The 14,152-nt window shown below is 38.5% G+C and overlaps 1 protein-coding gene across 1 annotated transcript in view; it reads right to left on the reverse strand.

The window, feature by feature from the left end:
- The window catches only part of LOC109464150 (polycystic kidney disease protein 1-like 2), a 31,696-nt gene extending 17,544 nt beyond the window's left edge, over positions 1–14,152 (reverse strand). Inside the window, exons 1-9 of the mRNA XM_019761088.1 lie at positions 14,005–14,152; positions 10,855–11,125; positions 9,873–10,048; positions 9,090–9,222; positions 8,369–8,453; positions 7,549–7,695; positions 1,629–1,839; positions 1,120–1,259; positions 499–606 (exon numbers count right to left, since the gene is read on the reverse strand). Of these exons, the coding sequence (XP_019616647.1) occupies positions 499–606; positions 1,120–1,259; positions 1,629–1,839; positions 7,549–7,695; positions 8,369–8,453; positions 9,090–9,222; positions 9,873–10,048; positions 10,855–11,125; positions 14,005–14,152 (1,419 nt within the window). The remainder of the gene's footprint in view (positions 1–498; positions 607–1,119; positions 1,260–1,628; positions 1,840–7,548; positions 7,696–8,368; positions 8,454–9,089; positions 9,223–9,872; positions 10,049–10,854; positions 11,126–14,004) is intronic.

Below are 14,152 nucleotides of genomic sequence, written 5' to 3' on the forward strand. Positions count from 1 at the left end.
ACAATTGTGAGCAGTTATCAATTTATGTTTATCAGGCCATGAATGTTTATTACTCTCATTTCTTTCTCCGTAGTTTAAAAACTTGGATAAATGAAAAATGCAAACAAAGTCAAAGAACCAGGTTTATATCTTAATATACGTTAAATATAATCAAATGAATTTATTGAGATTGTGTGACAAACGTAAATTTAATCCTTGCTAGGTAAGAACCCAGAAGAAGTTGAACAATTGCCTGTGCAATCATCGATCTGCTTCCTGAATTCCCCCATGACAAACGAATTCCATCTGGCTCATGGGTACATCCTGGTAACGTCATGTTGACCCCATTTCATGTGCCTGACCTTTTGACTACCTGTTATCCTCTCTATACACCTAAGCGCTGCCAACACGAAAAGGCCACAACCTATCCAAAGCAATAATCAACATTTATGCAACAAAAGTAAATAATCATGTTAGGATGATGATAATTATATGTAGGCAAAGGAAATGCAAATCCACCTGTGCAGGTTCCAGATCGAATTCAATAAAGCGACCATCAGGCGATCCTATTCGCACGTGCAAGATGACGATGCCAGATGAAAGATCGAAAAGGTTTGTGTATCTCACCTATAAAATGGAAAAATCCCGCATTTTACCACATTAAATTTGGATGCAGCCGACTAAAAAGAATTTAACGAAACTAGTCAAAAGTTGACAACCCATGGTTCTAAGAAAAAATGGTCTTCTTAACAAGTGACCGTCTTATAGAAGAAAAATATTGACAAGATAGAGTACAAGAGAATCGCAGAAAAAATAACGCTCATTTTACAATGAACTGATGCTAAAGGCATGAAGTGACCAAGTCGGTGCATTTTCCAATGCACAAAAACTGCCATGCTGTCAAAACCAATGGCAATCTGACCGGTTCTATCTCTTTTAAGATCTCTAGCTAGTTATATAAAACGTTTTCCACCCCCCCTTTTGGTCATATGCGGTCTAAAATAGTGCGCATTACGTAAGGAAGTGGTCGGCTTAGGTAAGTTCTTTATGATTAAGTCTGTTGGAAAAAAATTGCGGTCGTTATAGTGAGATTACAAGCTTATGAGGGTAGCTGTTTGGACAATTTTGACTATTACTCACCCATCCGGTGAACGAATTTAGGATGATTTCGTTCACGGTTGGCGGTCCGTCTCCAGGAAACGTCACCTTGGCGATTTCAGCTAACGGTTCCAGCTCAAACGTTACCTGCGTCTCCAGTGGTCCAAGTAGATCAACAAATTCTACAGAAGAAACAAAATACAAGAAATACAGATCAGAGAGGTCAAATTCTCATGGAATATTTGACCACAGCATATGCTTGCAAATTTTTCGTTGTGTGTATTTTGTTGTTTTTCTCTACGTTTATATCAAAGGGTTTTCCATTTGGCATCTTGCCAACAGCTACCTTTTACCTGGTCTTGGCCAGTTTTTAGTACCCAATTTCCTGTGTCTGACTCTTGAACCAGTGGAAAGAAAAAAATAGCTCTCTGTTTCCTTACTTTCATAAATGTTTCAATTTTCTCAAATCCATGAAACATTTGCACAATGAATTTATTTAATATTTGATTAACTTGAGAACAACGCCTGAAACCTATAAATAATGACGTTACCTTGACAAGTTACGCAGAACTTGTCAATCAAAGCAGTACCAGTGGCCGGGAGTAGAGTGCACAATCCTGATAGGTCCTGAAGGTCTCCTTCTGCAGTACTGTTGTCAGCTGAGCCTGGGGAAGGGCTGGGCAGGACTTCAAATCTCCAATCCGAAAACTTCTCCCAGCTTCCAACGGTGTCAGTCAGCCGGATCGTGTAAAATCCTACGTCCTGCGAGATAAGATAGCGGGGTTAAAATATGACTGTTTTACTCAAATAATTAACAAATTATTTTATTTTTATTTTATTTTTATTTTTATTTTATTTTATTTTATTTTTATTTTATTTTATTTTATTTTATTTTTATTTTATTTTATTTTATTTTACTTTACTTTACTTTACTTTACTTTACTTTACTTTATTTCATTTCATTTCATTTCATTTCATTTCATTTTATTTTATTTTATTTTATTTTATTTTATTTTATTTTATTTTATTTTATTTTATTTTATTTCATTTCATTTCACCAGCACACTCAGGTCTCTGGGATAAAATACGCAATATACACGGGAAAACACACAATAAGAATATATATTACAGTTGTAACTTAATATACATTACAATCATAAAAACATTTGCCACTCAAGTCCATAGGTCGTTAGCTGCTAGTGTAATTGTAGATTAGGCCATCCTTTTCCCAACTGACATGTGGTTGATTTTGATTAAGATGGTAATGTATCCAAGATACAACTATCAATCGTGATACTCAGCTTAACAAAAGTGTATCATACCGCAAATATTCCAGCGGGGACTATAACAGTCGAGTTTACAACTTCTATCACAGATGTCCAGTTCTCAGCAGCATGACCTGCCGGATACTCCACCAGACTGTACTCTATAGTGCCCTGTATTTCTGAGGGTGTGTCCAGGACCAGCGGCCAGGCTGCTATGGTGCTGTACTGGTTGCAGTTTTCCGTACACCTGTGAAAAAGTGAACCAAACAACAGTTACGAGCTTCATTAGGATCAGTCTGAAAACGAAGTGCAATTATGTAGCCATGGTTATCCCCGCATCTAAATATTATTGTAAAGCAGTCATTATTCCGGATCAAAATAATAAAGATCGGTATTAGCATCTAAAAATGACAATAATTACGAATAAACGCTAAAGGATAAGGACATTTTTCTTCTTTTTTTTTCAAATTACAATATGTTAACAGACCTGAAAAGACACAAAGTAACTGCTGATTAGACAGCTGGCTAAATGTATAACACAGATAATTGGCCAAATTTGTTTAGATGCAGGCAGAAGTTCAGCATTGTACCAAAATTTGTATCTGTGCCTGCTCCTACAATATGTCATACATGGGTCTATGTCAGTGCCATATTTTACATCTATTATGTGACACTGCATACGCCGTACGATGAAAAATGAGGGTATTTTAGGAATAGCCATGCAGATACCATATTAAATACAGCTATCTTGTAGAAAAAAGTGCTACAGTAGAAACCTATTACGGAGTTACGCGGCATCTTACGCCTACCTAGAGGCCTGCCTAAAAGTTTCATACAATTGGAACCAAATACCCCAAGACCGCGCCTTCAGACCTTGTGTTTATTCCGCTGCTACAACCGCTTTCACACCGGCGCGATGTTGCTAGCCTGGCGTTACTATATCGATATTTCCACGGCAGATGCTCTGCTGAACTTCACTCCCTCGTACCCCCACTCAGAACGTTCTCTGCAAGAACACGCTTAGCTACCTCAACAGCGGAAAATCACCCTTTCTTCCTCAATAGTCCATCAGTCAAGAGAAAATTTCATGCTGACAGTTTCTTCCCCAGAACCACTTCACTGTGGAACAAGCTTCCCCGTAAATGTTTCACCGCTGATTACAACCTCCAACGGTTTAAATCAAGGGTGAACAAATATCTGACCACGCAGTCATCACTGTAACCCAAAACACGTAAGTGGCTCTCACGAGCCTTGTTTTGAGGTGAATTCTGAAGTAAATAAAAAAAAAAAAAACCTATATTTAACAACGACGAATTGAACATTACTGACTTACTCTAAATACAGCCCCGCCAGGCTCTCATCAGGAACGACGTGGATCGTCTGGTACAGGGACACAGTCGGGAACAGTCCGGCGGTGATGTTTACGGTGACGTTCGCTATGAGTCCCGGCGGTCTGTCGTACGTGATCAGACTTCTTGTGAACATACGTTCGCCGTTGGGGGCAGAATGAACCAGACACCCCAGCACGACCTCACAGTCGTCTGAAAATGTTAATGTTTCCAACATATTTCGAAGTTTAAGAAATATTACGTATTGTTTTTGTTTGACGCACACATTGAAATATACGGAAGTGGCATGTATACATAATCGCAAGCATGGAAACTCAAATGCACACGCACGCACACACAAACACACACATACATACACACATACATACATACATACATACACACACGCACACACACACACACACACATACACACACACACAAACACACACAAACACACACATACATACACACACAGACATACACACACACACACACACACAGAGAGAGACAGGCACACACACACACACACACACACACACACACACACACACACACACACACACACACACACACACACACACACACACACACTCATACACACACAGAAACACACAGAAACATACAAAGAAATACACCCACCAAACTTCAATATTGAGAAACATGCAAACACACACTTAAAGGTGCGTGCATACATTTCCACATATACATCAATATACAGAAATGTGCACGCACACACAAGCACAGGAACAGGCACACGCGTACGCAAACCTACATTTACACACAAACAAACAAAAAAAAACACACAGGTATACACACTTGTATTTTACTCACCTGGTAGTAACGCAGCTTCATTCGTGTACACCTCAAATTCACAGAAATTCAAAAGTTCGGCCCTGGCAAGTGCGATGCCGGCATACTGGGCCAAGATGCCATCAAAGATGAATTCATATGCGAGTGTCCCCGCAACATAGTTTATGTTTCCGACGATCGGATTGTCAAGGAGCACGGGAGAGTTGCCCACATGGATGTTGGAGGGACTGATTCTATCTGAACAGCAGTCAAGACGGTTGTACACGACAATCCTGTAAAGGTATAATTTTATGTGGAAGTGTCCAGATGATTTGATTTAAGCTTTTTTTTTAAATCTGCAATGCACTGTATTTGTACGGGATTTTAAATTGTAGTTGTAGTGTTAGGGCTATTGACATATTTCTTACACCCCGAAAATGTGTGTAAAGATATATACACCAAAACAGTTAACTTTGCAGGTAAATTCTGTTATTTGCTTCATGTTCACGGTAGCAAAATTTCACGGTCTGAGAAAAATGGACATGTTTACAGAACTATACATTCACGGTGGCGAAATGTGCAGGAATAAGAAAGTCCAGCAATTATCTGTTCACTGTAATGATAAGTTCGTAGTACAGAAGTGACAGTGAGAACAGTGAACATAACAGTACAGTGAAAAAAATCAGGAATTAACAGTAGACTCAAACACAAAACGTTTAGACACCAAAGACGGTGGATATGCACGCAAATGATAATTTGTGATACCTTTCGATTGGATATTGAGTGCCTAGGTCTACCATCCACCAGGGGTTGGCCTCCCCGGCAGAGTGAGCGCAGGACCCAGAAGCATACATGCCTCCTCCGTTATTCCCGTCGTTTGCCTTCTCCGGATAACCACCAAAACCAACGCCACTGGACGTAGCTTTCTTACAAATAGCAATGTTGACCTTCGAAACATCTAGGGCTGGAAATAACATTAATTACATTCAGTGCAAAAAAGCTCATTTAAATTCTGGCATCACTAAATCAGACAGGTTTTGTGATTAGTGGGCTGTTTTTAATGAAAACTTTGTAACTAGCCTCAACTTTGTTGTATTATACTATTTTGAACGTATTTAATATGAATATAATGGATTAATTTTCTATGTTGTCTGCTAAGATTGTTTTAAATATGGGCCAAATTTCTTGTATGCTTTTAATTAATTTAACCACTAAAAAACCCTCTAACATATTGATGCTTATATGGTATATTGTCCATCAGTTAAGGGGAAACACCGCCCCCCCCCAAAAAAAAAACACAGACGAGGTGTCAATAGTATGTGCAATTTACAGTGGTCGTAGTACCCAGTTGTGGATACTTTATGAATACACAAGATAGTGAAAATCCTTTGACATCACTAATAGGATTCGCTAATCCTGCTGTTCTGCTAGTATTGACATGAGCTAATTAAAAGTTACAGAAACTACAGGATCTTACGTAGAGTGACTTCGTATGTGCACTTCCAGTCGTAAAAGAACCCCCTGGAGTTAAGAACCCCATCCGGGTCATACGAGAGCGCAGCGTTAACAGTCAGGTCAGTGGTGGTGTCGATTGTTCGCTGAACAGGACCGACTGTGTAGGTTACCGGCATCCGGGCAACTTCTACCCACGTCTGCACTGCTGCGATAGACACGTGGCCACTTCCTGGTACAATCAATGTGGCTTGAAACTGTGGAAACAATAATAATGAATCACGTTTTTTTGTTTAAAGTTAAAACTTTTGGTCCAACACAAAAAAATCACGTAGAGCTTTCGATCGGTCACTCTCCTCTTCCTCAGTAGACTGACCCGGTGAAGCTTGTCCCACTTCAAATAAGTTGGACCAAAAGTTTTAACTTTATGTAACTACCAACACCCATGAACTTCCATGATAGAATAATGAATTACGTCCTCAAACCCATGAACGTTTAAAGAATAAATTTGGAATTGGACAAAAACACATGAAAACAAACACACACCAATTAACTCCTGGTGGTAAACGTTTTGAATATATTTGTGCAAATACATGACCTCTGACCTCTCAGACATCTAGTACATAATTGTTTTTTTGTTAACTGTGTAATGTAACATTATTAATTGGTGTATTAATTGATACCTATGTGTAATTTAATACCTTGATAAGATAGGTTTTCTTGATAGCAGCTAATTAGTGGATGCAAATAATAGTAAATGTATTTATGTAAATGGCTCCAGGAAGAATAGTGATGTATGGTCACTAATGGGAGCTTCCTAAATGAACAAACAAACAAACAAACAAACAAACAAAAAACAAAGCCGAGGACCAAGATGTGAACATCTAGTTAGGTGTCATGCTTGTGATTGAGATGTGTGACTTACATTAGACATGCTTGGTGATACTAAACTTAGATGCATAATTACGTATCTTGTGGTAAAAATCATAGAGCCTTATTTACATAGTATACGAGATAATGCTACAACGTCCTTCTATATTGACATACTACTTTTAATCTCTTTACAACTTGTGATATTTAGGTACAGAAGATTATGAATTGACATAATTTATGTTAATTAAACAGGTAACACGGGAACCTTTGAAAGAAAAAATATACAAAACAGACCCACATAATCTACAAATATGCAGCTTGCACGTAGTAGAAATATTAAAACAAAAGCAAGTAGGTTACCAGTTTTCTCCTCTGGCATACTATTCAGATCATTAAACAATATCTACTATTTTATTGAATAGCTCAATTGATAGAGTGCTCGCTTTGTAACCGGGAGGTCGTAAGTTCAAACCTCGGCCGGGTCAAACCAAAGACATTTAAAGGGCGCACACTAATTTCTCTGCTTAGCACTCAGCACACATTAGAAAGAGTGTTGGAAGGTCAAATACACAGCACTACCAGTGGACTAGCCCCCTGCTGTAGTGCATTGCACAACTGTGTGTCGCCCAAGGGCTACAGAAATGGATATGGGCACCACCCTACGCTCAGTTGTTAACATAAGGGCAGAGGAGACATTTTTTTCTGTCTATTATTTTCCTGTCGCCTTTGGTGTCTGTTAATGGCACGTTTATCTTTGCGTACCTGCACCATGTAGAAACCAAGTGGTAAAGTCCGTGGTGAGAGGGTGAAATGTAGGTTGTTGTCTGGTATGCCCTCGGGTAAAATGTCGTCTAACGGTGGCCCGGATGTTACCGGTCCTACTCCTCGTAATGTCCAGTATAAGCTGATCTGGAGAAAGAAACTTAAACCGTTAGCCTGCAAATTTAAAGTAGCTCTCTTAGTTATACCCATTCGCCACATGTAAAACCGAAATAGGGCTGAATAAAACGTTCGTAGTAAAATTACCACATCAATATCAACAGAATTTTCTACATATGTCGTCTTTTGAACAAAGGCACCATAAATTTGAGAAGGAACATTAAAGATGCCACTCGCAAATTTAATTAGATGTGATTGCTTACAAACCATAATTGTAACAATTTTGAACTATTTTAATTATAGTTTAGTCACAATGTTCTAAACGTTTACTTTGAATCAAAAATGAAAATGGGAAAATATTTGTGTATCATGACAATACAATAAAATATATCAAAAATGAATTCTCTTACTTTTTATTACATTTATCAACATTTAAACATTTGATGAGCTGTACCATTTTTGTCATTGTCACCATAAAATGTTCACCTAAACCTTTTGTCCGTTTTTGCTTTACATATTGCTGGGCACAAGTGTAGTGGGCCTTCTATGCATAATTGCCTTTACCGCAAGCCGTCGATTTATTAACAGAATTTTGCAAATAATTGTAAACAATTATTTTAGTAAATATGCTAGAATAATTCTGTACCGGTTCTGTTACGCGGATGGCATCTACATAATCCAATCAGTAAGAAATTTAACAGACCTCATAATCCTCAAGACATTCAATTGACAGGTCACCGTGGAAAGAGACGTTGCCAGTCCGATGCACAGGAAAGGCGTTGCTCATACTATGTTTGAAAGAACAAAAACACGATCCATTAAGCATGTAAGAGTACGCACCGCCTCAGAACAACAACAAAAAAAAAACAACAACTGTAAAAAATAATTTGGAGTTCTACCTGCATGATATATTTCAACAAAAGATACAAAAAACCGGAGTTTGGCTGCAGTACCATTGCCACCAACCATTAGGCCCGAATTTAATCTTTACCTTTGTCTTTCTTACCAACCAAATACCACAAATTAATACAATATATTAAAATAAACAATTAGGTTATGCTTATTATGAATATTCTTAAACAGGCACAGAGACCAAAACAATACCTCCTTTTTCACAGTGGTAACCAAATGAAGAAAACAGCCCATGGAGGACTAAAACTATCCTTAAATTGAAAATATTAAGAGGATGCTTATTCCAGAAAACATTTAAAGACTTTGACTCTGCACCTGAACATTATAGTCAATATCATTTACACCCCGATGTTATTTTTGATAAAATATTTCAATACGTTTTGGTGCGAAAACACGACTTGACAAAGACACGGTCGTTAACAATTGAAAACAATACCACACTATATGGAAGTAAAATAAGTAATGTGATTAAGAAGGAAATGTTTAAAACAATAAAATCAAGGTGTATTTACTCGCGAATCCGTTCATGAATCCCAGCGATGACATAACACTGCTGGTCACCAGGGGGAGCTTTTTGTTCAGCTGTCTCGTTTAAGACGCAGCCAGTATGGACCACAATACACGGCTTGGCTAGTGGTGGTTTATCTAACATGGAAAACCATCAATCTTTAAAACTTGGCAATAAGTACAATACATGGCAATTAGATAATAAACAAGTAATGAGTCTAATTTGGTACCCACATATTTTAGGTTAACCTTGTAGTAATGATAACCTACAGAAATAATTTCCACATCCTTACAAGTAAGAATTCAGAGATAAATAAAATGCATCCATAGTATTCTACAGATACGTTCAGCACCAAGGACAAAACCTGCACATCAAATTGAACCTTTGCTGTTGCTTTCTTCCTACAATGACATTTTTTCGATTTGTCAATACAACAAAAACTCACAGTTCACTTTCTACTATGTTGACTACCCCGTAATAATACATATGTAGCTTTTTTTTCAACAGGTTTTTTTATTTCCCTTTTTTGCTTACCAAATTATCTTTTTTTTTTAATCTGAAATTTTAGAAAATAAATCGAAGTGGCCTTGAATTTATGAATTTAAATAATACCAAAATGTTAAGGCAACTAAAATGATAAGGTAGCAAAAAGAAACATTATTAGATATGCCCAATGGGACATATAGATAAATATATAATAAAATGTTGCGTAACTTTGCATTTTGCAATATAAAATGTAAAGACACAATGGAATACAAGTAAATACATTAGTCTTGAATGTAAATACCTGTGCCGTAGAGGGAAATTTCCCGAATCCTCGGTCCCTCCCCGCTATGTGTGTCCACAGTGATCTTCAGGAACTGAGCTTGAGCGTAAACGTCAAAGGTTTGCAGAGACGTAAGTCCTGCCTGCACCTCATCAGAACTGTCAGCAAACTCCCAAACATAGGCAGCACTGGGAGAACTGATAAAAAGAATAAGCAGAATGTTAGATAATAGGAAAGCAAGAATTACACTTGAGCTTATAACTAAACAGATGACTTTGGAAAGCTTTAAGACGGCATCTGACATGATCTTTCTTCAGGTATAGATGATAATTACGTAATTTTGGCGAAAACAATTACACCTGTCATCATTTGCCAATTACTCCCTAGGGTTAATTGCAAGTGTAGTGTAATTAAATCTAAACCAACAATACCAGTGGTAACAATGCGTGTTTGTGTGTTTCTTTTTGACTAAAAAGATTCTTTCTACTAACCAAGTCTGCCGTACTTCCGGTGACCGTCTGTCACCTTCCTCAGGGCAATTCTGACTGGTTCATATTGAACTGCAGCACATTTATAGAACTTCCCTGAGAAAGATGAAAGACGGTCACCGAAACGTCGGCTGAATGAAATACTTGGTTGTGTTACGTAGATTGTGTAGAAAGAGTCACTTTATTCAGTGACTTCCTGATGGAACTATTCACGGATATGGTCTTTTTGTACGTAACGTTATGAAATATATTACATTTATAATACGTATTAGAACTTTAAAGGATGTGAACATCATATAATGTTTGACCATTGCCCCTTCCATCATTACCCATATAAAAAGCGACCTGGTAGCCAATTGAGCATCTCATGAATATACATAAAATGGTTCCGACTAAAAAGTTAGCAAGCTAGTTGACGTTATGAATGAGTGGGCGAGCTAATAAGTAGGAAATCAAGTTAGAATCATTATAAGATCACTAATATTTTCTTTTACACAAACTCAAAGATTAGTTACCTTTCTAACAGAAAGCTCATGACGTCGTGCACGATGTCGCCATAATTGGCAATCCCTATCAGGTAGATCCTCCACACCTGCTGCAGATCGAGGATGACCCAGTGCCGGTACCAGGTCGGTTCGTACAGCGGCTCCCAGAAGGTGCCAGGTGCGCCGTCAAACGCGTTCTCTGCTTTATCCACGGTGGTCAGGCATTCAATGTCGCAGAACGTCCCTCCACTTTCCTCAACTGCCCACTCTGGGTCGATGTCCAGCCAAACATGCCGAAAGACTGGAGAGAGAAAAAAAAACATCAACAAAAGCTTGTCATTTGTAAACTTCCTTTACCATTTTGGTAACTAGCACACACACCCGTTCCCTCACAGAAGATCAGTGTACAAAGAGAGCTTTGGCAGTCAAGTCTTTTCCAGAAACCGAGTTTCGAGATTTTTAATAATTGTAAAATTGCCATGATAAAGCCACACAAACTTTTTTTTCGTTCGCCCCTTGACATATGTAGGGATGTGTACGTGTCTAAATAACCCATTTATCGCAAATTTTAGAACGTTAATTTGTAAAAATAATGGACTGGTGCCAAGATGTAAATGTTTGCATGTGTCAACTATAAAGTCGTATTTACCAACAAACCTTGTGTTGTGTTTCCTCCTACCTCCTTATTTCCCAAAGATTATCAGAAATGTGAACTAAATAAAACCAGAGCATTCAAAACTCCTCTGTTTGTGACCAGCTCTGTTGTTAAAAATTTGTAAATGTACCGTGAATATAACGGCATTGATGGAAAAATCGTTTATGTATGCTCACGGGAGTGGAGCCAACGCCTTCTTCACTCGAGGTCACCACATGTTTACCACACGCAGCTGTATTGTGTGTATAACGCGTGTATTCAAAAGCTCAGCTGGTGAAAAATGATCCAGAACAATGTTTAGAAAAGAAGAGTCCTTCACTTATGCCTTTTGTGTACTAAGCATAGCATAATATTCCACGAACTAACCACAGGAAAAAAAGAAAAATGATAACCCTAAACATTGGTTTAAAAAGAAGAGTCATGCTGTGGTGGCTTTGTTCAAAATGAATAAAAAACAAAATATACACTGAACTAGAAAGGCCAATATTTGCTTTGGAGCAAATACAGCGATGGGTTCACCACATTTTACGACATGGCAGGGAAAGAATGAGAAACACAAGGGAAAACAATGATTTACATTGATATAACTATAATATGAAGTAAAATACAACTAAAACAACAGTTGGATAGCTATTCCCTACTTTATTGGTTAGGATTTTTAATTGCATAATGCAAACTGTTGATTTTCAAAATAAAAAAAAACGTCCATGCCCGGCATTCCAATGCTGGAGCAGGAAAGCTTGAAATACCTACCAAAACACTTGAATACAGACATACTGTCAGTATGGAAATGCTTCTGTGCAGGTGTTAATCAAGTTAAATCCCAACAGCCAATCAGCAAGAAGTATAGAGGAAAGCTGCATGCCTATTGGTTGATGCCCTGCATTCCATTCTGATGACTCATGCCCAAACGTGGTAAACAAGCCAAACTAACACAGTAATACATTTGCTATAACACAGCCAAAAAACTCAAATGAAACCATTCTAAAAGCCTGTATCACAATAATTTAAAAAACGCCTAGGGGTATGTGCCCACTGTACCTCCATACCAAATTTCAGGACCTTAGGCCCTAAAATGAAGAAGCTGAATCCATTTAAAAAATGGCAGGAGAAGAAGGAGAAGGAGAAGAAGAAACATCAGAAAAAGCAATATGGTTTCACCACACCACTTCGTGGTGTGGTGAACCCATAAATATGGCAGAAGCTTTTCCCTGATGCTGACGTCAGTAGCGGCCTTGTTTGACATATCTAGAACTGTTATATCGAGTTTTAACTCAACACAAGGAGCCGGACTGATCAACTATAGGTTAAATATACACAAAGCAACTGCTTTTTTGGAAAAGGGAAAAGGCATCTCGTAAAACTGAAAAAGGTTATCTAGCAGTAAGGCTGGTGTCTAATTTCTATTTCTTCTTTAATATCCATATTAGCATGTAACATCTTTGCAGACTATGTAATGTGAACTAAAATCTGATTCCTTTAAAGCATATGTTTTTAACACTACCACTTACCCCTAATGGAAGAATTGAAGTTGGAACGTGAATGTAACTTCCTTCATAAAATAAAGCCTACATAACCAGCCTCTACGCGTATGTTAACAGCACGAACGTGTATTGTCCTTCCATCTCATGTATTCAAAAGGCCCAGCATAGGGAAAATAATCCTTCACGGTGTTTTGACAAGACGAGTCCTTCATTGCGGCCTTTAAGCATAGCATAATATTCTGTAACATCCATTTACGAACAATGACTGCCTGAAAAATATATGTGGCAGATAAAAGCGACCCCTGGGTTTAAATTTGACCAAAAATCCTTGAAGACTACAGACCAGATTCAGTGACATTAAAGTCTAGCCCATTTCCTATGTGTGACCTTTTGACCGCATGGCATTGTAGCTGTTCTTCCCAGGCCCAATGATATGCTTATCACACCCAAACGCACAGACAAATCCGCCCCAAAACAATACTTCCACATCCAGTAGTGATTGAGAGAGAGAGAAGCACGCATAGACCGTACTAAAGGGCACAGGTCAGTAATTATAGGCGCAGGCGCAGAGGGCCAAGTTCTAGTATATTGGCCCTCTATAGAGATGGCAATGTGATGTAATGTGTAAAGAAGTACTTTTCTTGGGCAATTTTGCTGTTTTGGACTTGGATGTTATAGGTAAGGGTTGTAGTATTTTTTATTTTGTTGACAAAAACAGACTTGCAGCCATGTTTGTTTTGTCTGGCTCGCTGACGAAGATATAGGTTTACATGCGGCCATCAGCTGTCCAGAAGGGTGAGGTGGCGGGGGGGGGGGTGGTCGTCACTTCTCAATGTTTGGGAAGAATTCTCCCATGGTTTAAGTGCGTAGGTTTTTTTGGTGAATGGGAACTTGAGAGGTTAGACTACCTTGCCAATGTATGTTTTTCAAGGTCTTAAACTCACTAAAAGGTACATGGATGCTGATCACGTTGTTTTAACATAATTCCCATGTATTAACATATAGGAAAGCCCTATTAATAGGCTGTGCCCTAAAACTTACCAAAGCAGTCCCAGGTTGTGTTGTCAGGCGCGCACGCACACGCCGTACAGGTGTCTCCAGGGTTGGTACTGGAAACTCCTTCCGAGCAGCCGCACACTTTCACATCCGGCGGTGGACGGCAGGGGTTCAACTCCGTCCCAAACACCAT

This window comes from Branchiostoma belcheri, unplaced genomic scaffold (genome assembly GCF_001625305.1).
Source record: "Branchiostoma belcheri isolate BF01 breed outbred unplaced genomic scaffold, Haploidv18h27 scaffold133, whole genome shotgun sequence".
NCBI classification, from domain to species: domain Eukaryota; kingdom Metazoa; phylum Chordata; class Leptocardii; order Amphioxiformes; family Branchiostomatidae; genus Branchiostoma; species Branchiostoma belcheri.